This window comes from Suncus etruscus, chromosome 13 (genome assembly GCF_024139225.1).
Source record: "Suncus etruscus isolate mSunEtr1 chromosome 13, mSunEtr1.pri.cur, whole genome shotgun sequence".
Classification (NCBI taxonomy): Eukaryota; Metazoa; Chordata; class Mammalia; order Eulipotyphla; family Soricidae; genus Suncus; species Suncus etruscus.
This window is the reverse complement of record NC_064860.1, coordinates 63,373,733-63,401,418: the sequence shown is the minus strand read 5'-3', so window position 1 is coordinate 63,401,418 and position 27,686 is coordinate 63,373,733. Positions and strand designations below refer to the sequence as shown.

The 27,686-nt window shown below is 33.7% G+C and overlaps 1 protein-coding gene across 1 annotated transcript in view; it reads right to left on the bottom strand.

The window, feature by feature from the left end:
* The window catches only part of ROBO2 (roundabout guidance receptor 2), a 1,375,087-nt gene extending 1,352,444 nt beyond the window's left edge, over positions 1–22,643 (bottom strand). Inside the window, exon 1 of the mRNA XM_049785493.1 lies at positions 22,130–22,643. Within this exon, the coding sequence (XP_049641450.1) occupies positions 22,130–22,259 (130 nt within the window). The 5' untranslated portion in view covers positions 22,260–22,643. The remainder of the gene's footprint in view (positions 1–22,129) is intronic.
* Positions 22,644–27,686: the final 5,043 nt, after the last annotated feature.

The following is a 27,686-nucleotide window of genomic DNA, read 5'->3' as shown; positions in this document are numbered from 1 at the left end:
AAAATAGAATTTCTATAAGGTTGCACCATTAAAATTCAGATGTCAGTTTCTTTCTACAAAATATATGTAATGTAAGTTTTAAATTTCATTTGCAGCAAAGAAGAGTGATATTATAATTAAATTTTAACTTCTAAAACGTCAACATATTACTTTAAAAATACTATATTTAAGCCAAAGAGAAAGAAAACATTGTCCATTTCAAAAGATAGCCTAAAAGACGCCCAAATGATATAATAAAAAGAGCAAAATTAATAATAGCATAGTTTAATGATAGCATGTATGATAAGCCATGGCAAATAATACAGAATGATAATTATATGGAAAAGATGCAGGGTTTTTTGTGCTAACGAAAATAATTTTCTCAAAATCATTATAAGTTTAGCCAATGGATATTAAATTATATTATCTGGTTCATTTTTTCATAATGATTAGTATGATGTGTAGTCTTTGATATTAGTAAAGTTTATTTCTATCTCTCAAAAGATGTATAATTTTTTTTCACTTTGTTGTCTTAATTGTTTTTTGTTTCACATTAATCTTACTAAATGAATATATAATTCTTAAATATGTTATATAGTTAATGATTACCTTTCTTTCAAGCAAGTTATTTAAAACATACAGATTTAAATTAGAAAACCAGTACAAATTTTGTCTTAGGCATACCATTATACAACATTCTGTTATTTAGAGTGGGTCTAAATACAAATTACAGATGATAAAGTACATTTACAAAAGTTTATTGCATGCTAATTTCAACTCTAAAAACACTTCATGTAGCTATACAGAGGACTAAAATATTGTCATTCATGCTGGTGGAATTGAGCAGAAGGTAAGGCAATTTGGCTTGCACGTAGCCAACCATATTCAATTTTAGCATCACATATGATACCCTCATGTATTAGTACATGTACTCACTAAGTACTAGTAAAGAAATAAAGAAGGAAAGAAAGAAAAAAGGAAAGAAAGAAGGAAAGAGAGAAGGAAAGTAAGAGAGAAAATGAAAGAAAAATAAGATGAAAGAAAGAAAGAAAGAAAGAAAGAAAGAAAGAAAGAAAGAAAGAAAGAAAGAAAGAAAGAAAGAAAGAAAGAAAGAAAGAAAGAGAAAGAAAGGAAGGAAGAAAGAAAGAAAGAAAGAAAGAAAGAAAGAGAAAGAAAGGAAGGAAGGAAGGAAGGAAGGAAGGAAGGAAGGAAGGAAGGAAGGAAGGAAGGAAGGAAGGAAGAAAGAAAGAAAGAAAGAAAGAAAGAAAGAAAGAAAGAAAGAAAGAAAGAAAGAAAGAAAGAAAGAAAGAAAGAAAGAAAGAAAGCGAGAAGGGAGGGAGAAAAAAGAATGAAAAAAAAAAAGAAACTTCTTAATAACACTTCTCTTGAGAAAGAGGATGAATGGGACTTCAAAAAGGATTCAGTAATAACAGTGATTTGAGAGTGAATTTTCTTTTACCCAGGTTTGAAACAAATGTTATATGGGAAAAAAACACCTATATTTAAAGTTGGACTGCAGCTTTCTATTCATTTTTAAACAGAGTTCTACTAAGAAAGACCTTGCTCAGTGTACTGAGTACAAAACACAGACAGTTTCCAATAGGGAACTTTTTCTGCAGTTGTCATGAGCAATTAAATAGATCTGAAGTCCCCATTTTTTCTTACATCTGATAGTCCTCGTTGCAATTGTAGCATGTTGATTCTTTGCTAGAAATGATACAGGGTTCCATTTCCTGTTTCCTTGAATGCTTACTGAAATGTACAGCATTATTTTGTCTCTCTGGGTGAGGTAGATACAGGGGAATGTGCCATCATCAATCTCCTCTTTACTATGATATGGAAGTGCAATATATTTTTGATTTGGCTGTTTTTTTGTTTTATTGTTTTGTTTGGGGGCCTTGCCTGGTGCTTACCTGGTCTTAAGTGGTGGTGCTTCAGCTTATTCCTGTTTCTATGCTCACACTGAGGCATTCAGGGAGACCATGTTTGGTGACAGATATTGAATTTTATGGAATTCTGGCAATAAAATGCTTGCTTGCATAGTTAGCTAGCTCATTTGAAGTTTTTGTACTGATTGGCGACTTTTATGAGTTTGATGATCTGTGATGGCCCACAACATTTTATAAAATAGCATAGTTTATAATAGAAATAAACATAGTAGCTTAGAAAAGTTTTCAAAAGAGAAGTTTGAGCATATATAATCACAATTGTTCTCAAAATTTTCCAATTGCTATAATTAATATCTCTGGGAATATCTTCAAATATTTTAATAGAAAATTCATCCAGATCCTGCTTTATTTTCATTTAAACCATACAGTCAGAACATTGGTTGGGACAATATAAATAATCAGTATTATTAGATGTCTCTTTTTGTTTCCCTCTAATTTCTGGTGAGATATAGCAATGTTAATAACCACTTTGTAATTTTATGATTATTTCAGTTATTAGGACTTTTTATTCAGTCATTTGAATCTGGTGCTATACATAAATTGGCTAAACTAATGTGTTATTTTTCATCTTTTGTTCTTTTGAAATATATATCTAAGTACCTATGTTTTAATTTTCACTTTGAAGCATTGCAAGTTTCTTTTGAAGCTTTTCCACATCCCACATGATTGAAAAAAAATGTATTCCCCATTTTTTCAAGTGAATAAGCCTCTCTCTCTCTCTATTTGGGCCACACCCAGTGAAGCTCAGGGGTTATTCTTGGCTATGCATTTATAAATCACTCTTGGCTATGGGGACCATATGGGACGCAGGGGGATGAAACCCGGGTCAGTCTTAGGTCAGCCGCATGGAAGGCAAAGGCTCTACTGCTGAGCCACTGCTCTGGCAAGCCTCTCCTTTTTAATGGATACTTTTTTGTTTGTTTGTTTGGTTAATTTGGAATACTCATCTGATGGTGTTCAGAGATGATTCTTAACTGTACACTCAGAGATCAGTACTAGAAGTGCTAGAGGTTTATATGTGGTGCTGTAGGTTGAATCCAGGCTACTTACATTAAAGGACATGTCTCCTACCTATTGTACTGTAACACCAAGGATATTCTTATTTATTATAGGCCAAATTTCTCCAATCTTTTAAATTTTGTCTTTATTTCACTGTTTCAGCTCTTTTTTAATAACATTTACAGAATATTGCCTGCTTTAAATATGGTCATTTTACATAGCCATGCTATTATTACTAAACAGTCTACAATGTTTATCTTTAATGTTACTACATGACCTAGTTACTTTGAATATATTAAATATTCTTATGAAATATTGGTTAGTAGAATATTTTAAAGTCAACTTTAATAAAATCTACTGATACTGAACCTGAGGCTGATGATGGATCATTCTTAAACCTGAAAGCCATAGTTTCCATGTAGCAACACTAAATATGATAAATACATATTTGCCTCAATTAATATTTTAGAAGAAAAATCATAAACTATTGTATAGTCATAGCTAAAAATAATATTTTGTATAAAAGTCAAGTGTAACTAATACAATATTTAACTGTAAGTAATGAAACCACTCTTAATATATGAAATCAAGAAGTTTGGGCCAGAGAAATACCATCGAGGTAGGGTGTTTGCCTTGCATGCAGAAGGACAATGGTTTGAATCCTGGCATCCCATATGGTCCCCCAAGACTGCCAGGAACGATTTCTGAGCCCAGAGTCAGGAATAACCCCTGAACGCTGCCAGGACCAAACCCCTCCCCCCAAGTAGTTAAAGAGATTGGGTTGTAGCAATGATACAGCAGGAACCTGCCCTGTACCACATACTGCCTTCCAATACTGCCCATTGTCATTTCTGAATACAGAGCCAGGAGTAAGTCCTGGGCACACCAGCAAGTGCCCCCAATCTAAAACAAGACAGTTTGAGGTTAAAGAAGTTGGAGAAATACCTAAATACTCGAGTTTAAGCATAAAATATGTGTCGAAAGACCCTAACTTAGCTTATACTAGGGTCATACACACACCAAATAAAATGCAAGTAGTCTCCAGTCATCTTCTGCATCTGCTTGAGGGAGTGGTACTTCAGCTCAATCCACAAGTCGCAGCTGAGCTGAAGAGCTGAACCGAACTGCATGCCACTGAAGTATTGAACCCACAATATTCTGCACTTTGTATGACACCAAAGCAGCGATGATGATATCTGTGAACCCAGTGTTGATGACAATGTCTTTGCTGATCCCTTCACATCGGATACAGCTGAAGCTCTCTTTGGACATACAGATGAGGAGGACGCAGAATCAGTTTTGAAGGATTTTAACCTTTGTGATTTGCTGTTAAGCTATGATTTTCTGCACTTTATTTAAAGTTTTAAAGTTATTGTTGCTAGTTTACAGTTTTTCTTTAGCAATAAATATTGAAAAACATTTAACCTACAGATTCCTCAATTATTATAATTGTTTTGATTATATGTTTTTATTTTTGAAATTTACCAGTGGCTGCTGCATTTTCCACCTCTTCTTATACTCGAATCACTAAATTTTCCCAGTGTTAGGGTAAAATTAGGGGGGATCGGTTTATACTTGGGTCATCTTATACTCGAGTATGTACAGTAGTTCAATAAGAGCACATGCTTAGCATATTTAGAGACCTGTATCCCCTATCTGGCATGGTCCTGGGAGCACTAGCAGAAGTGTCTACTTGATAACAAAGCCAGATGGAAGCCTTGAGTACCAATAGGTATAGACAAAAAAATCAATAATCATAACACATTTTGAATATGAGGATGATCTGGCTAAATTGTCTGTTACTTCACTGACTGCCAGGGTTGATTATTCTCATCTGACTGGCTGAGAGAGTCCCTTTTACCCTTCCTTCATTGCTCCATGTGCATTCTTCCCTCCTGAATCTATACTTGGTGAAGACTAGGATCTTCCACAAATAGAAATCAGTCTTCTCAGGTAAAGAAAATACAAAATGCTGTGCTCCTGTGTCAGATTTTCAAACATTATATCAAGAACACAATAATAAATTAAAAAAATGTATTTCTAAAATTTTCTATATATTAATTGTCACTATTAAAGTGCTTACTTTTGGATAATCATTTGTTTTACGGTTGAATGTGCATCACATTGAAACTCATTTCCAAAATTATCTTTTGCTTTATAAATCAAAGATTATTGACCTGCCATGTTTTGAAACAATTCTAATTTTAAAACCTTTGAAGGAACCTATCAGATGTAAGTTCACATATTAAGAACAAAATAATACTATGTATATCTAAATTATTAAAGTAAAACTTATGGCATAAAGTTACATATAAAATGATTTTGTAATTATATTATTAATTATTATAAGTTTCATAAAAATAAATAAAATTTTATTAGAATATGTACATGATCATACACATGCAAACATCAAGAAGAACATCAGACATAATTAAAGTGGTTCTTCTTTTTTTTTTTTTTTGGTTTTTGGGCCACACCCGGTGACGCTCAGGGGTTACTCCTGACTATGTGCTCAGAAGTCGCTCCTGGCTTGGGGGACCATAATGGATGCCTGGGGATCGAACCACGGTCCGTCCAAGGCTAGCGCAGGTAAGGCAGGCACCTTACCTCTAGCGCCACCGCCCAGCCCCTAAAGTGGTTCTTCTATAGGAGAGCTATAATTACTGACATTATTTGTTGTAAGGCTATAGCAATTTTGGATTCTAATTGAAATTTTCTCCCTTATTCAACTCCTCATATTAATCATGTATTTTTATTTAGAAGAAATATAAATTGGGCCGGGCGGTGGCGCTAAAGGTAAAGTGCCTGCCTTGCCTGCGCTAACCTTGGACGGACCGCGGTTCGATCCCCCGGTGTCCCATATGGTCCCCCAAGCCAGGAGCAACTTCTGAGCACATAGCCAGGAGTAACCCCTGAGCATTATCGGGTGTGGCCCAAAAACCAAAAAAAAAAAAAAAAAAAAAAAAGAAGAAATATAAATTATACTAAAGCCCCCAGCTTACTCCAGATCTAACCTCTGTTGACATATAATAAATAAGAAAAAATACAAATAATTCTGATTTGGTGCAAACAAAATATCCAGAAAAATACAACATATTAAATATTAAAAAATATAGTGTTATGAAATACTCATTGGCAATATTTATTTATGTTTTCCAAAAAGCTTTGCTCTTAATATTTCTAGAATTGTTTTTAAAGATGTAGGGTATATTTTCTTAATACCTCAGGCTCAAAATAATTTAATTTATACAACTATGGTAAATTATTCAAGTGATATACATTATTATCTTGCTAAATTAAGACTTGCTCTTTTCCAGAAAACTTAATGTGTTTTTGGCAAAGAGATTTATCAAATAAACAAACTATTAATTATATCAAAGCAAAAACAAAAAACAATATTTTTATTTTATTTTGATAAACAATATTTTATTTATTTTGAATAATAGTACCATTTCAAGTGGTGAGTAAAAGGTGAGAAACTTATTTAACAATTAATGTTTGATCTTAAATTCAAGTAAAACATTTCAAGAAACATCAAGTTGCATTAATGGCTATTTTCTGATAATTGATACCACCACACAACCACACGTTTGCAGTTAAGTTTTGAATCCAATTTAATTCTGGGACATGAGTTATAGTGCAGTGGATATAGTGTTTGCTTTCAATTCCCAGTACCCAATATTACGACTTGAACCCTCCAGGAGTGATTCCTGAGCTGAGCTGAGCTGAGCTGAGCATAGAGCCAGGATTAAGTTCTAAGAATCATCTGGCGGTACCTAAAATCAAAAAAATAAATAAGTAAATGAATAAATGCTTTTATATTCAAACTAAGAAAAGCATGAGGAATGATAAGTTAACCAGACGTTTTTTAAGTTTTATTTAGTAAAAATCAGAATATCCATTTTAATTTAAAGCATAATATCTGAAATGTCTGTTGACTTTTATTTTCCATCTTACTGTAAAAGCTATCTTTAAGAAATTAGTTTTTGGGGCCGGTGATGTGGCGCTAGAGGTAAGGTGTCTGCCTTGCAAGCGCTAGCCAGCGTCCCATATGGTCCCCCCAAGTCAGGGGCAATTTCTGAGGGCTTAGCCAGGAATAACCCTGAGCATCAGACGGGTGTGGGCCCCCCCCAAAAAAATTACTTTTTGTTTTTTTGGCCACACTTAGGTATGCTCAAATCTTGATCCTGATTCTATTTTTTGATCCTCAGGGATCAAATCTGGGGACTCAGGGCAACATGTGTGATACAGAGAAACATACCCTATCAGCTCTTGCAAGGCAAGTATCCTACCTTGTATTATCACTCTATGCTATATAAGTCTGACTTCAATATTTGACATTTGTAATGAAGATCTTGAGTAAGAAAACACTTATAAAATGTGAAACATATGAAGACTTACAGTTATTACATATAAAGTTCAATTTAAGAGTATTTATATTTTACTTGACCGATTTATAATACTACTTTACCACTAAAACTTTATTATCAGAAAACCATATTACCAATTTATAGAGAATAACAGGAAATATGTTTTCCTATTTAAATGGAGGGAACATTTTTGAGTAAAAAGAAACTCACTTGAGTGAAAAATTTCTAATCATCAAAACTGTTTTCATGAGCTTCTTAAAGATGCCTATATTTACTTTGACATTGAGATAGGTTTTTAAATCTAAGGTTCTGCTTCAAATAATAATCCAATAGCAAACATAGTATTCCATTTAAAGAATTTAAGTAATGTTCAATAGATTGTCAATTGCTTATAGAGAAAGGCACTGTTCACTTATTTGTTGATCAACTTCCCAAATGTAGATCCTTAAGAATATATTTTAAATAATGTTTTTTTTTTTTACAAAATTATACGTATGTAATTTTTTAAAATAGGAAACGGACTGGGAATAAGCACCTTTCAGGACCAAGTAAAAGTAATGATTCTATTCTCAATAACAATTTAAAGTTCCCTGTGGCTTTTAAGGCTAGAGAAGTAGCCCCTTAATGCTTAACTCGACTTCCCAAAGAAAGTTCATGGCACCTATATCTTCTACTTCAATTTCTTTAAACAGAGTACTGATGAAAGGGAAATCCTAAGACATTGGCATTGGATGTTTAATATGATACGAAATTCAATGATTCACTAAACTTATCATTGTTAAAATGACAGAGAATTTTATTGAAGCTCTGAAGCAATTCTCAGTAGAACTGCTGTACTTTCCCCATGTTTATATATTATTCAGGTTAAAAGTGACCCTGAAGTAGAAAATGCTTCTAATCTCTTAAAACTTTTATTGAGAGAACTTCAAATGTACATAGCTAAGTGATTTTCTATGTGTATTTCATGTACAGTGAAAGAAGCTGTTTGCTGCCCATTTTAGATTCACTGGCAACAAAGATAAATAAAAAATCATGTGCTAGGGGTCATGAAGATATCTATATAAAACTAAAAGTATAAATTAATTTTAACTTTTAATAGAAAATACTACATGTAAATCTATATACTAATTTATTTTCTTTAAAAATTATTAATGTACTACATTTACAAAGATTTTTATAGATTTTAATATATTTTTATAGTTGAATTACAGACATACAATAAATGTTCTAGCACTGATCACATCTGTGAGGCAGAGGCAATTTCCCTTTACCATGATATTTTTAAATTTATTTATATGATACTGAGGCTAAGATTCTTGGAATAAAAATAAAAATTATAAAGATAAAAAATGAAGATAAAAAATAAAATGTATCTTCTTAGTGCATCTATTGATGTTTAATACTTAATATTTCAGACAGACCTAATAGAAACTGAATGACAATTAAAAGTAACATTGAATTATACTTCATAGATTTTAAAATTAGTATAATTTTTCTTTTATATAATATGACCCTAGGTTCAAACAATTTAACTAGTATACTTAAACACTTAACTAAATGTTTCAGATAAATAATCTAAATTCCTAAGGTATTACAATTATAATATTGCATCAACAACATCCAATAATTTAATTACTATATGAAGACACAGTTTCAATGTAAAAACTATTACTTTTATAATTGAAATGGTAAAATGTATATAAATATTTAATACCTGACATGTGATATAACCCTTATAATTATATATTTAAATAAATGAATAATAAGTGTAAAATATGAAATTTATGTGTATTACATTCATCATACTTTTGTGTGCTAATTTATACACCACTACAGAATGACCAATTTTATAGTTGTGGAACAAAATCACAATATTAATGCACAATTTATACATATTTTGAAGGGGCAATACTCATAGAACTTTGGACTTACTTTCGGCTCTGTGTATAGTGATCACTCTTGGAAGTTTTTAGGGGACAAAATGGTGTGCAAGGGTTCAAATTCAGGTCCAAACTGTCAAAGTGCCTTTCTGCAGTACTATTTCTCCAGCCATAATATACAGTATTTTGAACTTATTAAGTAATTTATTTAATGAGATGCTTTGATCAACTCACATTGGAAAAGCAGCTAAATAGTTCAGATAACAATTTTTAATAAAAGTGACATTATATATTAACTATTCATAAATGAAGGCTGAATAAAATTTAAATTTTTATTCTCTATGTGATTCTGTTATTACTTTAGTTCTTAAGGTTTCAAAACACTAATCTTAAAAATGTGATGGGTTCTGCACACGTTGTCCATCTGCTAGCTGATACAGGTAACAGGCACTATGTCAAGTTCTCTACCATCATAAGGAATTGTCTTATTAATGATCCTTGCTCCTAAGTTTTTATGTTCTACTTTTTTTTGCTTAGTCTTTAAGTCTATCCATGACTGACTGTATTACAATTTATATGAATTCTCACTATGTGCACTATGGCAAAGTGCACGTCGTTGATTAAATGATTGGTCCCCATACACAGCACTCTGTTTATCTGTTTGGATACCCTGTTCAAAAATACACTACCTGCTAACTTTTGGTAAGTTATTACTCTCATATTACATGGCAAATGAAAATGGCTCAGACAATATATGTTTTGGATATAATAATTAGTAATTTAGAGATTTTTATGGGCTAGAAAGATAGATGTGCTAAACCCATGCTTTGTATTCATGAGGCCTAGGCTTGTCAAAATATGGCTCTCTAAGAACCTCTAAGAGCAACGCTTTCTCCCAGCAAAGTTCTGGGTTTGAACCCTGTTCACTGCCTTGGGTGACTTCCCACCCCAACCCCTACGCCAACATACACTGAAAGTAAAAAGTTAGAGAGGTAAATGAAATTGGTCTGCAGAGCCTATTACAAAATATGAAAGATAAAAAAAGCTGCATAGCTTTTTATATTTTCAGTAGTTTACTGTTCCGACTATTATGAAAATTATTTTTAAAGGTTTTATTTTTCTTTTGACTCCAACCTCATGACATTCAGGTCTTACTCCAGGCTCTGTGCTCAAGGATCACTCCTTTCTTTCTTTTTTTGGGGGGGGGGGCACACCCGGTGACACTCGGGTTACTCCTGGCAGTGCACTCAGAAATCGCTCTGGCTTGGGGGACCATATGGCACACTGGGGGATCGAACCACGGTCCATCCTAGGTCAGCGTATGCTAGGCAAACACCCTACCTCTTGCCCCACTGCTCCAGCCCCTCAGGGATCACTCTAGAGGTATTTGAACCAGTCTCTAGGGAATAAAACTCTATTAAATGTCATACAAGTCAAGTGTCTCTGCTTTTCTATTCTCGAACACCTGGCATATTTTTAATTTAATTTATTTTTTTAATGGCAGAGACAAATGCAGCCATGTTCAGAGGTGTGTCTGGATTTGTGCTCAGACATCATTCGTGGTGCTATGCGAGAAACTATATGAGATCCTGGGATTGAAATCAGGTTGGCTGTGTGGATGGCAAGCTCTCTACTCCTGGACCCTTCTGAATTATTTTTAACTTTTAAACCCACCTATTAAGAGCTTTCAAAAAACTAGGAGTATATAAATTATAGCTCATTCATCATATTAGCTTTTCTTCTTCAAATATATATTTTATCCTTGTCTTCTCTAATCATTAAACTTTTAAGATAGGAGAATTCAATAAATCTGTGTCTAAATGAATTAAAGTACTTTTAGATTTACAGCTGTACTGAATACACATGGTATGGGAATATAACAGTTTGCTAATAGTTAAGGACATGCTGGTTTTTTTTGTTTTGTTTTGTTTTGTTTTTCGGGCCACACCCATTTGATGCTCAGGGGTTACTCCTGGCTAAGCGCTCAGAAATCGCCCCTGGCTTGGGAGGACCATATGGGACGCTGGGGAATGGAACTGCTGTCCTTCCTTGGCTAGCGCTTGCAAGGCAGACACCTTACCTCTAGCGTCACCTCTCTGGCCCCATGCTGTTTTATCTTGACTGTACAGTGTACATATTACTACAATAATATCTTTGGGGGATGCTGAGTGGAAATGTATAAACAGAAAACTTCTCATCAAAATGTGCATTGATTCTTTACTCTTCACAAATGGCAATTTCTGAAAACCTCAGCCTTAAATGAAGCTGTGTTGATCCACGTAGTCCCTTAACAGTAGTGAAATGTTAGCAATTGAAAAGTCCTGACTAGTTAGCCAGAAGCAATTCTCAGGCCCCTATGGATTCTGGATGACACATTAGTTACATTCCTGATTACTCTAAAATAAGTTCTTTATTATCTACCAACTATTACATTAGAGACTTACAGAGTTGTGCCCCTGCCTCCAGGACATAATCTTGGACTTTGCCCAGCTTAATAAATAAGTACTTTTTTGATGACAGAGTTTTTGACATTTGATACAAAAGAGATTCTATCAAACATATGTAGGGTCTATCCTAGTCGTTGACATGGTGAACTCTTCATAAATTGACAGAGGGTATGAATTCCTATACTTTTCCTGGCAACTTATCAAGAGCTATAAACTGTCACTTCTGAGTTAACTCATTAAGTCATATTTTATGAATAAAAATATCAGAGAAATATACTTTCTCTGCGTGAGATAATGTAGGCTCCTTTATTTGGCACTTATTAAAAATAAAATTTGATATATAGCCATTTATATAAATATAATTGATGACTGTATACATATTCTTTAACATTATACTTGAACACTATAAATTTAATAATATTCCATTTTTTTCCCAACAGTCCTGAGGATCAAAACCAGTTCTCATGTATGAAAAATATGGCATGTGATGTATATGTTTTGTCACTGAGCCAGATTTTTTTATTTAAAAAAGTTAAAAAATGGAATCCGAAGCATATGGGATAGTAGTCATTTGATATAGAAGTATTTTAGTAGCAAATTTGACTGAATTTTATTCTGAAGTCACCAAGTACTATCCTACCTAAAACATTTAATTCACAATTACTTTATCTATTTTATCAATTAGAAATGCTTTCTTTTCAAATCTTATCATAATACAAGACAAAAGAAATATTTATGAAAACTATTATTCTTGTACCACAAATGAATATGATAGTAAATAGAAGAGTGAATATTAGATATAAGCTTTCCCATTTTTAACAGTGATTGAGGTTTGAGTATATACCAATAGAACATAAATACAAAATACTATTTGTATATCTGTTGTTCCTCCAAATCCTGAAATAATACTAAACTCAGCTTTCATTTTTGCTTTATGTTTAACATTGAAGTCATTTCTTTGGAACCATATTGCTATAAGGAGAATAATGTTCTCTCATTCCATTAAAAAATTAATACATAAGAATAGAAAACTCCAGGGCTGGAGAGATAGCATGGATGTAAGGCATTTGCCTTTCATGTAGAAGGACAGTGGTTTGAATCCCGGCATCCCACATGGTTCCCTGAGCCTGCCAGGAGCTATTTCTGAGCATGGAGACAGGAGTAACCCCTGAGTGCCGCCAGATGTGACCAAAAAAAAAAAAAAAAAAAAAAAAGAAAACTCCAAATTTCTTGTGTGTGTACATGTGTGTTCTAGAAAATCAAATGAAATTTTTTTTTCATCTTTGATAGGCCATTTTATACACTTCCTGATAAAAGACTTCTAAGTTCCAATGTGAAACCAGAATAGACACACTTTTTTTTGTGAAAGTATATATTATTGTTAAGGTACTAGTAACTAAGGACACTGAATCTTTGATTTTCACATTATACTTCCAAAATCATTATCATAAGTTGCTTTTTTTTTTAAATAAATTCTACTGCTCCACAAAGATATTACTAAGGATCAATGAGGCCGAATGCCTGAAGGACAACTTTAGATGAGGTCGCAAAGCCTGATGAATATACTTGCCCATAAAAATGTACTTATTTTCTTTATTTTACAGACCATTATTTTTTATTTGAATTACTTAAATTTTTTCAGTCAAATACAAATATTTAACAGTTTTTAATTTTGCTATTGGCTATTAAATTTGCTATTGCTTTCAAAATGGCTATTTTTACAACAAACCTTTTTCTTTTCTTGCACTAAAGTAACTTTGAAGGTTAAAGGTTTGAATTTGAAAGCGGAGAAAATGAAATTGCTCTCACACAAAAGCCTAATACTATGATTCATCCTGAAGGAAAATTTTTATGGCTCAGTTGTAAAACCTTTAAAATGGAGTTTTGAATGAAGATTCTGACACAACACTAATGATGGATTCATTGACCCTAACACTAATATCTCTAACGCTTTTTATTAGTGTCAATTTCTTAGTTTTAAGATTAATCTCTTCAAAGATCTTTATTTTCTTTGTAGTTGGAACAAAGTTATCTTTCTTGGATTTTTGTTAATAAGTCCTCTCACAGATTTGGACAGCAGTAAGAACTTACAAAAAAAACACATATAGAAATTTTTGTACACCCTACTGGTGTTGCATATTCACATGATTTTATAAGCTACTTTTATATGTATAGGATGAATTTATAAATAACTTGCATGTTATAAAATAAAATACTCAAAATACAGAGTCCTACAGGATAATGTAGAGCTCAAGTGCTTGTGTTGCATGTAGTTGTTTCTGGTTTTAATCTCCTGGTCTATAGTTCCCTAAACTTCTTCAGGACCGATACATGAGTACAGATCCATGAGTTACCCCTGAGCACTCTCAGATGTGGTGCAACATCTCAGTGTTCCCCAATTAATTTTAATCCATAAAAATGGATCAGCACTTGCTACCAAGAGGAGTCTATAGTTAATCCCATGACAATATACTCCAAGAGTGAAGAAACCCAGTATCTCTTAGGCCAAGGGAATTCTTTTTTGAATGACTCCAATGTTTACTGTGCCTGTGCAGGAGGGGAAAAAAAAGGTCAAAAAGCACAAAATAATCCTTTTTTATTTTATTTTATTTATTTTTTTTATCTAGCTTTTGTCGATTTTTTGATTTGGTGTGGATATTGAACTGGTTGTCTCCATTTTTATTTATTTATTTATTTATTTATTTATTTATTTATTTATTTATTCTTTCTTCTTTTCTTCTGTTTTGTGCTCTGTCATGTTTTTTTTTTTTTTTTTTTTTTTTTTTTTATCTCAATGTCCATGGCAAGACTGTGGTGCCTATCTTTATTGCTGTAGTGCTCACTGGATATTTTATTCAGTACTTCTTTTTATACTGATGTGGTGCTCCACCTTCTTTTTTCCCTTCGTCTCTCAAACCTAGGATGAAAGCCTCGATGGACTCCGCCCATTTTCAGCATATTTGATTTTTACCCCATTTTCTTACTTTTCTCTTCTTCAAACAAAAGCACATAATCTTAACTATCTAGTCCAGCCTCCCAATTAGAGGGGGATATAATGGAGGTACCATGACCAAACAGTTGAAAGATCACTAAGTAGTAAGCTAGGCACAGAGGGGACCACTCATTTTAGCAGCAGGTGGGGGGGGGGCGGGGTGAGGGTGGAGGCTATGGGAGGCAGGATGGGAGCAGAGGTGGAGGGAGGACAATTCAGTGGTGGGAATTCCCCTAATTCACTGTTAATATGAACATAAATATTACTGTGAACGATATGTTCACTATGATTAAAATAAAATTATATTAAAAAGTATCTATTATATCAACAAATTAAATTTAGAAACGTTTACTGCCCATATTTTAATACAAAGAATACTTCAAAATTTTTAATTTTCCACCACTTGACATTCATAAAAATAGACATCTAAGGTTAATTTATTTAGGAAATATCTGGTTGTTTCAGTCACATGATAGCAAATACACTAATCAAAGAGATCACTGAAATAAGCACATGAGATAAGCACATCAACACCAATGCTTACCCTGGTTGCTCACTCTTAATGCAGTTTAATTAACACAAACTTCTATGCTGGTGTCAACGTGCTCAATATGAGAATAAGAGTTTGAATAAAAGTAAATACAATAGCAGTGAATGAGATACATTGTCATAATTTCTAGAATTATTTTTCAAGGTCAAATGTTTTCTTATCAAGATTTATCAGCCATTTGACTGACTTTATCAAATACTATTTTTCAAATAACACTCTAAAAGATAAAAAAAATATTTAGCAGATATAATGAGACTTTAGTTCTCTCTTAAAACCTATTAAAATAACATTTTTAATATTTTGGAAAAAGACATACTCAATATAGGCTTAACTTTAGAATGTACTCTTTAGTATTTGAAGGGAGAAGGTATTAAATCTATTTATTGCATACATATGGAGATTAAATAATTTAAACAAATGAAAAACAGAAGCGATGATTATACACAGTACAAAGAACACTTTACATTTCCCATGAATATTCATATAGTTCAGTTTCCAGATTCACAATCTCACATTATAAATTACTTTTGAACAACAACCTTGGTTTCTTTTTATCCTTATGCACCATTTTTGTATGAGATTGCCAGGATTTTCCAAATCATAATACTATAAATACATTCTTATTTTTCTATAACTAAAACAAAAATGTAAATTCTATAGTGAAAACATAGTGATGAATATGATTCTCCAACATTGAAAAAGGTGAGGATTGCACATAAATAAATGTAAAAATACTTGAAATTGGGGTATTTAAAGTCTCCTGATAATTTGGATAATTTTAATACCTATGTAAATTTTCATATATTTTCTGCTTCATAAAAATATGTATAGTTCATCATTAGCAGATAATATGTATCAAAGATAAAATTTCTTTTCAAATATCTTCAAAGTGGTATTATTATGATAGAAATGCACATAAAATAATGAACTATAAAAGTTGAACATTTGTTTTATCTAAAGTATTTTCTTTTATAAGATAAACGACTAGTTTCAAAATGTGAATGGGGGTGTTTTATCAAAGCATTGGGCCTAATTGTAAAAAAATATTCCAGGGATGGAAAAAAAGAAAGACATAATGATCTATTTCTTTTCCTTCAAACAGGAAGTCTTAAATTATTTTGACATTTACAATTCAATAAATCTTTTGTATTCAAATTCTATAAATAAATAAAATAATGAACTATAACAAGAAATTTGTAATACTGGATTGTTTGAAGTACTTAGTAAAACAAGTTAATAAATGTTCTAGCATACAAGTAGGAATCACTTTAAAAATACTATTATAAGGGGCCAAGCTCATATATAAGCGATAGCTCATTGATAGGGATTTTGCCTTATACTAGGCTGACCCAACACGAACCTTAATTTGATTCCCAGGCTCCCACATGGTCCCTTGACCCAGGAGTGACTTCTGAGCGCAAAGCCAGGAGTAACCCTGAGCATCACAGGGTGTGGTCCAAAAAGAAAAAAAAAGTACTATCATAAAAGTAATGCTTGTAGACTTAGTGTGATAGTTTTTTAAATTGCTACCATCTTATTTACCTTTAAGATGAAAATATCAAGTTAACTGTAACACACTATAAAATAACAGATGTGATATCAGATGATGTTATGTTAATAGTGTCACATAAATGAAAATGTCCCATGTCAGCGTTATGATGCACCATGAGTTGAAATAATATAATGCTGTAGTGCTCATAATACTTTGTAACCAATTTTGGAATTGAAGAAATATTTATTAATGAGGTTCTCTTTTTTGTAGCAAAGATGGGCACTAACATCTAAGTTCTGTAACTATGAGTTTAATTATAAAAGAAAGCAAGTATGGGGACTGGAGTGATGGCACAAGAAGTAGGGCATTTGCCTTGCATGTGCTAACCTAGGATGGACCACAGTTCAGTCCCCTGGCGTCCCATATGATCCCCCAAGGCAGGAGCGATTTCTGGGCTGATAGCCAGAGTAACCCCTGAGTGTCACCAGGTGTGGCTTAAATAAATAAATAAATAAATAAATAAATTAATTAATTAATTAATTAAATTAATTAATGGAAAGAAAGTAGTAAGAAAGAAAGAAAGAAAGAAAGAAAGAAAGAAAGAAAGAAAGAAAGAAAGAAAGAAAGAAAGAAAGAAAGATGAAAGAAAGAAAGAGAAAGAAAAGAAAGAAAGAAAGAAAGAAAGAAAGAAAGAAAAGAAAGAAAGAAAAAGAAAGAAGAAGAAAGAAAGAAAAGAAAGAAAAGAAAGAAAGAAAGAAAGAAAGAAAGAAAGAAAGAAAGAAAGAAAGAAAGAAAGAAAGAAAGAAAGAAAGAAAAGAAAGAAAAAGAAAGAGAAAAAGAAAGAAAGAAACGAAACGAAAGAAAGATTTGTTAAGTTGTGAATAATGACAAATATTTTGCTAACTTCGTAGTCCATTTGTCCCACTTTAACTCTTATAATCGCTAAACTAGAATCAACTCCACAAAATTTTTTAAGAGGTTCAAATAAAGAAACGTTTAAGAAGTAGAGCTAGGGGCTGGCGAGGTGGCGCTAGAGGTAAGGTGTCTGCCTTGCAAGCGCGATAGCCAAGGAAGGACAGCAGTTCGATCCCCTAGAGTCCCATATGGTTCCCCCAAGCCAGGGACAATTTCTGAGCACTTAGCCAGGAGTAACCCCTGAACATCAAACGGGTGTTGCCAAAAAACCAAAAAAAAAAAAAAAAAGAAGTAGAGCTAGATTTGTCTCCTCCTTTATTTGAAACAGCAACTGCTGATAGGCCACAAGGTCCTGTTGAGCATGGAGTTAATGTTTTCATTACACTATGTGCTAGAACTAATTATTTATGTATATCATATGTAATATGTATAATATATGTATCTTATATATAGTATGTATACTAGTTTCCAAAGTATATCTATTTTTATCCCATGTTTAATTTAAGCTCGTAACAATAAATATGAAACAAGAGGTGCCAGCTGGGGCCGGAGAGATAGCACAGCGGCGTTTGCCTTGCAAGCAGCCGATCCAAAACCTAAGGTGGTTGGTTCGAATCCCAGTGTCCCATATGGTCCCCCGTGCCTGCCAGGAGCGATTTCTGAGCAAATAGCCAGGAGTGACCCTTGAGCACCGCGGGAGTGGCCCAACTCTCCCCCCTCCAAAAAAAAAGAGGTGCCAGTAAGATAGCACAGTAGTAGGGCAATTGCCTTGCAGGTGGCCGAAGGATGGATCTTGGTTGTCCCATATGGTTCCCCGAGCCAAGAGCGATTTCTGAGTGCATAGCCTGAGCCTCACAGCATGTGGCCCAAAAAGAAAAATAAAAGACATTATTCTAATTTTAGATAGCAGAAAAGATTTTGGATGATGTGTTTTTAGAATTAATTGGAAAAAGAGAGATTGCATTTAAAGCAGAACATGCTTTAATGGACAGCGGTAGAACATTACTGGTACTTAGTTGTTGGGTGTGATTCAATACCTTATAATGAATAGAAATGTGAAATTGTACCCCTAAGTCATTGAAAGACTTGTTTATCAATATAATGCATTTAGTAAAGAAAAGAAAAATGTAAGTTCCCTTTTGGTAATATTTATTTATCTATAGTGTATCCCTCTCTCTACTTAATTCTCATTTTTTTTGTGTGGTTTTTGGGTCACACCCAGCAGTACTCAGGGGTTACTCCTGGCTTCATGCTCAGAAATTGCTCCTGGAAGGCACGGGGAACCAAATGGGATGCCAGAATTCGAACCGATGACCTTCTGCATGAAAGGCAAAGGCCTTACCTCCTCGCTATCTCTCCGGCCCCGACTTACTTCTCATTTCTTAATAATGAGAGTAGTTGAATACAAAACAATTATCTTCTTTGATTTTACAAAGGATGATGCCATTAGTGAGTTAGAATTTCTGGCTAGCATATAAAGAACACAAACTCTTATGATCACATGTGTTATACTCTGAACTAATCAGATAAGACATTCATTCACCTTTCCTTACAGAATTCATATATTGTGATTAAATAAAAAAGACATGCCTGAGGGGAAACATGATGGCCTACTAACCTATATTTGAGATTCATGCTCATTGATGAGCTTAGTATTCCCTGAGTAGTCAGCAATAATCAGCATTATTAATGAGTGTTCCAGCAAATCAGCATATGGATACAGGTTTGAGCTGTATTCATTATGTAGCACATCTCAAAGGCCATAACTGCTCATTGATTCACTTTTTACCCCCACCCCAATAGCTCCTTCACAGAGTAAAGTAGTTCCTATTAACACTACAGAAATAGAAATGGTCATTGTGTGGCAGACAACCATATTGAGATGGACAGACCACTCATTCAGATGAAGACAAATGCACATAAGGATCAGGAGTGAAATAAAAAAAATTAAGAAAACTATTTGCTATTATGACCTTGTCCAGGATATTAAAAAATTTGAGCACCAATTGAGATCATAACCTGTAAAAACAGAAAAGCTTGAGTACTGAAAAAAGTGTCCTTTTTAAGGGGAGCTAAAGGGTATTTTTTTCTATTTATTTCTATTTATTGTTGTGAATGTAATGGGTATTGGCAATGGTTTTGGCATATATGGTCTTAACCTGAACACCACACTTTCCCAAACCCCAGCCCACAGTGTCAAACCTATCCAACTCACCAATCCCACCCAATCTGGAGTTCTCAGTTTGAATTTTTGAACTTAAACTAACCTATTGTAATTGTTCAAATTTTGAACTCAGAATCTTCTTGTCTCTGATTATATTGTATAGGTTCTATTCTCCCCATGCTGCTCTATGTATTACAATAAAGATTTCTATTTTCTAAGAAATAAAGTACTGATAAAATATTTCAGAAACTGTCTAAAATGATGTATACCATTAAAAAGAAAAGTAACAGAAAGTTTCTGCTACTAGATTATAGATCTGAATTTATAAGACAGTCATGAATAGATAAATATATATGTCTTGTACATATATGTATATATCTTGAACATATGTGTATATATATCTTGTACATATATGTATATATATTTGGATAATAATGTATTACAGGAGTTCAGAATCTGAAAAAATGGATAGATACTCAATGGTCAAAAGTGACATATTGGCAATACCTATAAAAATCACATTAAAGTAAAGAACTGTCAACACATTTAAAGTTTTCCAGTACCTTGACTGACCTATAAAACAAACAGGCCATAAAAAAAAAACAGTAAATAAGATAAGTTGCTATGATTTTCTGGGCCTGAACTTGACTGAGTCATGTCATTGTCCTACAGCAGAGCTAGTCCATTTCTAGCTGAGCTAGTTAGAGTACATAGGCAAATTCAGTCATCTATTCAAATACGTAATATTTCCAAACTGATTTACACATGAAACCCTATGCATCTGTATTCAAAGCTGTGTGGGATGAATTTATCCCCCAAGAATACATGTAAGCATTTTGAAATAAACTTTTCTACCAAGTTAACAATTTTTCTAAAATCTGCAGCTAACTTCCTCAGAGTAGTTACAATAATGCTGATGTCTACTGCAAAAATTTATCACGAGAAACTAGACTTTTATATGCAAGAAGTACCGACTGTTTTTGAAAAATTTATATACAAAGTACAAGTTAACACTTCTGACATCCTCTAGAGTAGATAACACATACATCACCAAGTCCCAGCCACTGAAAAGCTGTCATGTAGGCTAACATAAAGAACAGTTTGCAGTTTGCAAGAATGGAAAAAAAAATCATTGATAACACTTGGAAATACAGTAATGTGGTGAAATAATTTACAAGGCCCAAAGATTTTTTTGGCTGCCCCACTCCTTTGAATCAAACAGCTAAGCTAAATGCCTGTTGGAACTTTCCCCTAAAAGGTACAATAGGTAGAAGATTTGTAATGTCTTTAATGCAACAAAAGGAGAGAGAAAGATCAAACTGAAGGGGGCTCCTGTATTTAGAAATTTCTGCTGAGATGCTGTGATAAATTATTAAAACTTCTTGTTAATGTTCAAGCTTGTCTTTAACCTCACATCAGAGCGCTGGCAGTAAGGCAAAGTGGGGGTGCAGAAAACATGCTAGAGCTGAGATAAAAATATCAGGTGACAAGGATGATTCTGCAAAGGCAAATCCTCAGACAGCCCGCACCAAAATTTTTTCTCTCCAACACACACACACACACACACACACACACACACACACACACACACACACACACACACACACACACACACACTGTCCTTAAAGTCCCTCTTGGGATATACCTACCCCATCATTTGATTTAAAACATTCTCAGAACAGACACCCTGATAACTTGCAACTAGTATAAACAAACAACATTCAGGAAAAGTGGAAATAACTGAACTGTATAAAAATGCAAGCTCAAAGTCTCAAACATTTGTTCCCTTCTCATAAAAATTTTTTTTGATAGCAGAAGAAAATGGATTGCAACACTTCAAAGTACAGAAAGCCTCATTCTCCTTGAAGAGATTTTTTTTCCCCAATAAAGTTAAAGCAATTTATCTTTATTAACACATCAAAACTGCTAGACTCAGCCAGAAAATTAGTGTTGGTGGCACTGTATTTCATAACATGCCCTTCTCAGACATTGGTCTGTCTGATCATGTAACCAAATCTGTCAACAATTTGGGAGATCTAACAGGACCCATTTCATTTTTAAAATAAAGCAGTTTCTTAAGATAACACACACACACACACACACACACACACACACCACACACACATATCAAAATAGCATGAATCTCATCCTCTATCCTCCTTGCTGGAAACAGTCCTGCTTTGTACACCCAGGAAAAAAAAAAGCCCAAATTTAAAATATTTATAACTCTCAGAAAAAGCTTCATTTCTTAACCTCCTACCCCATAGATCCTCTTTCCTGAAATAAAAATCTGACCACCAACAGAAACAGTCCCCCCACCTTTAGCTGTCCTCAAGTTACCATTGACTGACAAGCCCATTTAGATCTTGACCGCAAAACTTTCATCACTTACCCCCTTTCCAAGCTTTTCCTTTCCAGGGGGTCCGAGTCAGCTTGCTCAGAGTTGGTCCAGAGAAGAGAAGGATCAAAAGAAATAGAAGTTCAAGTCTAGTAATCTTCCCCTCTCTCTCGGATGATAACATTTCCACAAGTTAATTTCACAAAATCTCTCACATCCTCTTCCCTCCAGGTCATTAAGACAGCATTAATCATTGAAAAAAAAAATCAGAGCTAGGTGCTATTTTGCCATCTCGAACAGCTCCAGGAAAGCTCCTGCTTTTGCCCTGAGCCAAGCTACATTTCTCACGGATCCGGCTCTTCCCAGCACACTCACTCAGCACTGCTCCTGCATTAGGAGCTCTAAAATAATTTCTGCTCTCCACTTAGCTTACCGTGGGAATATATTCCTCAGCGTTCTGGGTGAGCTTGATTGAAAATGATAAAAAAAAAAAAACCCAGTAATGTCTGTGTCCAGCAGAATAGCGGAAAGATGTCAGGAGTGTGTGAAAAAGATGAAAAGCAGTTGTACTGACAGCTTTCAGGCTGCTGTGAGATCCTAATAGCCGTGCAACCAACCAATTTGCTCTTTTAAGAGTAATAAGGCTTCAGTGAAAGCCGGTGTCACTGCCACTTGGGTGGGTAGTGCTGGGCTTAAAAATCACCCAGGAACCGTCACAGATAACGACTGTTTCAGTCCCGCTTCACAATATTAAGAGCTGAACAAAATATAGTATGCACAGAGGGTAGTTAATCTATTGTGTGCATATAGGAGGCTTCCAGCCATGGAGGGAAGCAGGATTCAGAACTTAAAATCGGTTCCATATTTTTTCCCTTCCTTTCACCTTGTGACATTAAAATGGGATTTTATCTGCACTAATTATTCATTGCAGAGTCTGAAATATTTATTAGAAGAGTAACAATCAGTGTATGATTTCTGCTCCTAGCAATAAAAAAAAGCAGTGTAAGTTCTCAGGAGTTGCAGTCTCTTCTGTAGGGAAGTCGATTGGGGTGGGGGGGGGGGCATTTCTCTGTCACCTCAGTGAACCCTCCATGGATGCTGTAAGCAAACTTTTGGAAATAGAAACATAGACTCAATCAGGGCAGTGCTAATCACATACGCAGAGAAACACATTTAAAAAATATATTGTTTGTGTGCATCACCATGGAAATATTAAAAAGCTCCACGAGTCGCTCAGTCTTTTATAAGTATGTCTATGAAAATATTACTGATCTCAAAGTGTAGCTATAATTAGCACCCAGGCTCATGATGCCCCTGGACAAAGAGGAGGAGGGTAAAAGCAAATCAAATAAAACTAATTTGTTCTCTATTGCCTGAAGTGAATTAGCATGATCGAAACATTCTGGCCAATATTTGAAATTTACATCTTCATATTATCTATACGGTCACTTATGCCTTTAGTCCATGAGCAACAAGGCATGAATTATGCATCTATATACTTTAAGTAATCAATTGTCATATGATGATAATTGTCAATTTTATGATGGCACCACCTTCAAAATGAGATAAACTGCCACACTGTATTATAGGAAGAGATACTTTTAAAGCAGAAATTTTCCTATAATAAAATATGGATTAAATTTAAGAATGTCACAACTAATGTATGCTTTTTTGGAGGGGCCACACCAGTTTGATGCTCAGGGGTTACTCCTGGCTAAGCACTCAGAAGTTGCCCCTGGCTTGGGGGGACCTTATGAGATGCGGGGGAATCGAACTTCGGTCCTTCCTTGACTAGCACTAGCAAGGCAGACACCTTACCTCTAGCGCCACCTCTCCAGCCTTTAATATATGCTTTTTAATAATGGTTTTTCTAATATAAAAATAGAAATATAAGTCCTCAGATACTGCTCACTTTTGAAATAATTGTTCACATTTCTTATTTGAAAATTTGTGGAAGTGAGATAAGGCTTTTGATCAGACTTTTTTATTTGTTTGTTTGTTTGTTTGTTTGTTTTTCGGCCACACCCAGTGAAGCTCAGGGATTACTCCTGGCTATCAACTCAGAAATCACTCCTGGCTTGGGGGACCCATTATGAGATGCTGGAGGGTCAAACCGTGGTCGATTCCAGGCTAGCTTGCACAAGTCAGATGTCTTACGGCTTCTGACAGCACTCTGGCCCCTTGATCATGCTTCTTGAATGAGTATTTAATTTAAAATATTGTTTATCAACATATTTTAATATATGAAGTTCATATTTAACTCAGAAATCTATTTTTCTCCTTGTCAATCATTTTTCCTTTCCTTTTTTTTTGCCTAATTCCTTCCTCCTTTTTCATGTGGATGCAAACAGAAATAGATAAAATAAATTAACCAAATTCCTCATCATCTCTGAGTGAGGGGTTTTCTACAAAAATATACTTATTTTCTGCACACTTAGTACTATTCCTCTTGAGAGAAAAAGCAGAAGCATTGCTATTCATGGTTCATAATTACCTCAGATTAAATATAATCAAAACATTTAAACATACTAAAAGTCTAAGGGCTGGAGTGATAGTAGAATTTGGAGGGCACTTGCCTTACATGTGGCATATCTAGGTTCAATTCTTGGAATTCCAAATGGTCCCCAAACATCACTAAGATTAATTTCTTAGTGCAAAGTCAGGAAAATTCCTGAGCATTTCCAAATATGCCCCCCCCAAATAAGACTTGTTAGTAGACATGTAGAATAATAATAAAATTTCTTGACAAAATGAGTCTAATAGAAAAAACTGACTTTACTTAGTATGGCATAATGTTAGCCACATTTACCCTAAGGAATCTCAATTTTAGAGTTTTCAAAACATTTTCTTCTTAGTGACCCATAAAAAGCAGTAGCCTTTAGCTTTGTATGGTGGTAAAGTTGAATTATAACTGAAAAAAATTCAACAACTCACCAGTGTTTATGTGGAGAAGGAAATTCTCCAGAACAAATTTGTCTGAAGTAAAATGAGAGACCCAAGGGGCCTGTGCAATAGTAAAATAGATATGGCTCTTGGCATTCAAGTGATTGACCTGATTCTTACCCTGATACCCCACATGATTCCCCAAAATACCAAAAGTGATCCCTGAATCTAGAGGCAAGAAAAAACCCTCAGCACAGCAGGATGTGTTACCTTTTGACCCTATGTAGAGAGAAAGAATGCAAAAGGTTAGAATGTGAATTAAAAATAATATTGAGTGGATTGACAGTTTTCTTAACATATATCTCTATATATCAATGAGCACATATACAAAGTATATTTAAGTTAATATTTTTAATACTATGTAAATATGTGTAATAACATAGAATTCTTACACAAATTTACTACAGTTGGAACTACAGTTTTCATTTAGAACATTAATAAAAGGAGGCAAAGAGAACTTAAGTTACTTTTCCAAGCTGTTTGGAAATTCAAGAGTACAGCGTCAAATGTTTTTAAATACTATTCCATGGTCTATAACACAAAAGAGGAACTTTTGTTTAACTACTCTGAACTCTTTTTGAGTTAGTGTGGTCTTCAATGGCAACTTTATATAAAATAATAGCAAATAATGGCAGCAGAATCAATATGTGACCTTTCTGGTTATATTTTACATACATTTGCTATTTTATTTTCACAGCAACTTTGTGAGATATGCCAGTTATTACTCATGCTTCATAGATTCATACTTTCTTGTTCAATATCACATAGTGAGTAATCAATAAATATAGAATTTGAACTCTGTATGGCCTCAGAATTTACATTCCACTTCTCTTTAAATAGTACAAATCACAGAAAACTAAGAACACTGTGATCGGAACAGAGTTTTTATTTTTTAATCTGTTACATGGAATCTTCCTTTGCTATTTGCCATTACAATGAATTTTAAAAGGGAGAAGGAAGCACAGAAATTGCCCGGACCAAGGCAACCAGAATGAAAATGAAATTTCTTATAACCTGTACAAAACACAATTGGAAAACACATTATCCTGACTCATGAAAAGTTATTAAAAAACTTAATACATGTTTACTTTTTTGTGTAATAAATATTGTTGGGAAGACATCAGAGAGGTAGTTCTATAAATAAGGTATACATCAAAACAAATTAAGATAATGAAAATATAGCATAATGAAAAAGGAACTGGTTGAATTACGTGGAGGAAGGAATGTCTGTCTGACAAATGATGTTCTGGATTCTCTTGATAGTAAAGTTAGAAAGGCATTTGCCTTGCCTGCATTGATGCAGGTTCAATATCCAGCACTGTATATGATTTTCTCTCCACAGCCAAGAATAATAACTGAGTGAAGACAGAAGTAAACCCTGAACACTGCCAAATGTGGCCTCATTAAAAAAATTCTTGAAAAATCGTTAGACATATACAAAGAAAAAGAAAGAATTTGATACCTTATCTCATATGTTAACTGAAATATAATAATAAAAAGATTCAATACATATTAACGTATACAACATAAAAATAACATAACATACATAATATAACATAACATAAAATACACAATAATAAATACAGAGTATTTATCTATAAAATGCATAAAGAAAATAAAGGAAGACTCTCAAGGATATCAAAATTAGAAGTTACTTTTAATAATTTAACTTCACTGTCAAGAAGACAAAAGCAAAAGCAAACAAATAGGGTTACATAAAGCTAAAATAGATTTTCACAGGAAAAAAAAAAAGAAATTAGGGTTAAAATAAAGATATCCTGTTTGTTCCTCTGGCTTGTCTTTTCCTTTGAACAAGTATCTCATTTGCTTACCTCTGTGACTCTGCTTATTTTCTTGAAATCCCATTCATTTGAACACACACTTCTCCCTTTCTCTCCCCTCACATCTTTCTAAATAAATTTCAATTAAAACTCATTTGTTTCATGAGCAAAAGAAATGAAATTCAATATAGAGATCCTACTAAATAGAAAAAAATATGCACACATTCTACTCCTGACAAAGGGTAAATAGCCATTATTTTTTGTAGTACTCATAGAAATCAACAACAACACAGCAACACACACAAATCAATAATCCCAACAAAAATAAATAGAGAAAGAAAATGAACAGACACTTACATAAATACTATTCAGGACCAGAGTGATATTACAATGGGAAGGGCACTTGCCCTGCATGTCGCCAAACTAAGTTCAATGACTTAGCATCCCATTTGATCCCCCAATTTCTGCCAGAAGTAGACCCTGCATGAAAACTCAAGAATAAGCTCTGAGAACTGTCACTATGACTCAAAAAGAAAGGCAACATAAACAAATAATACATATGTATTGTGATTAGATATGAAAAATGTGTTCAGTGTCACTTAGTATCAGAGAAAAGAAAATGTCTTATTTTATGCCATGGCATCTGCTTATATCAAAAACATCAGAAACAATCAATGTATGCAAGGAATGCATGCAATGTATGCAGAGAAAGAAAACCTTATTCACTGCTGATGGAAATGTTGTCTAATACAACCTCTATGTACAATAATATGAGGAACTCTGAAAACATTAAAATAAGAAAAAAAAACAGCTCCCACAATTCAGGGAATCAATTCTAAAATTTATCCCAGTAAACACACACAAAAACATTAATATATAAAGTTTTC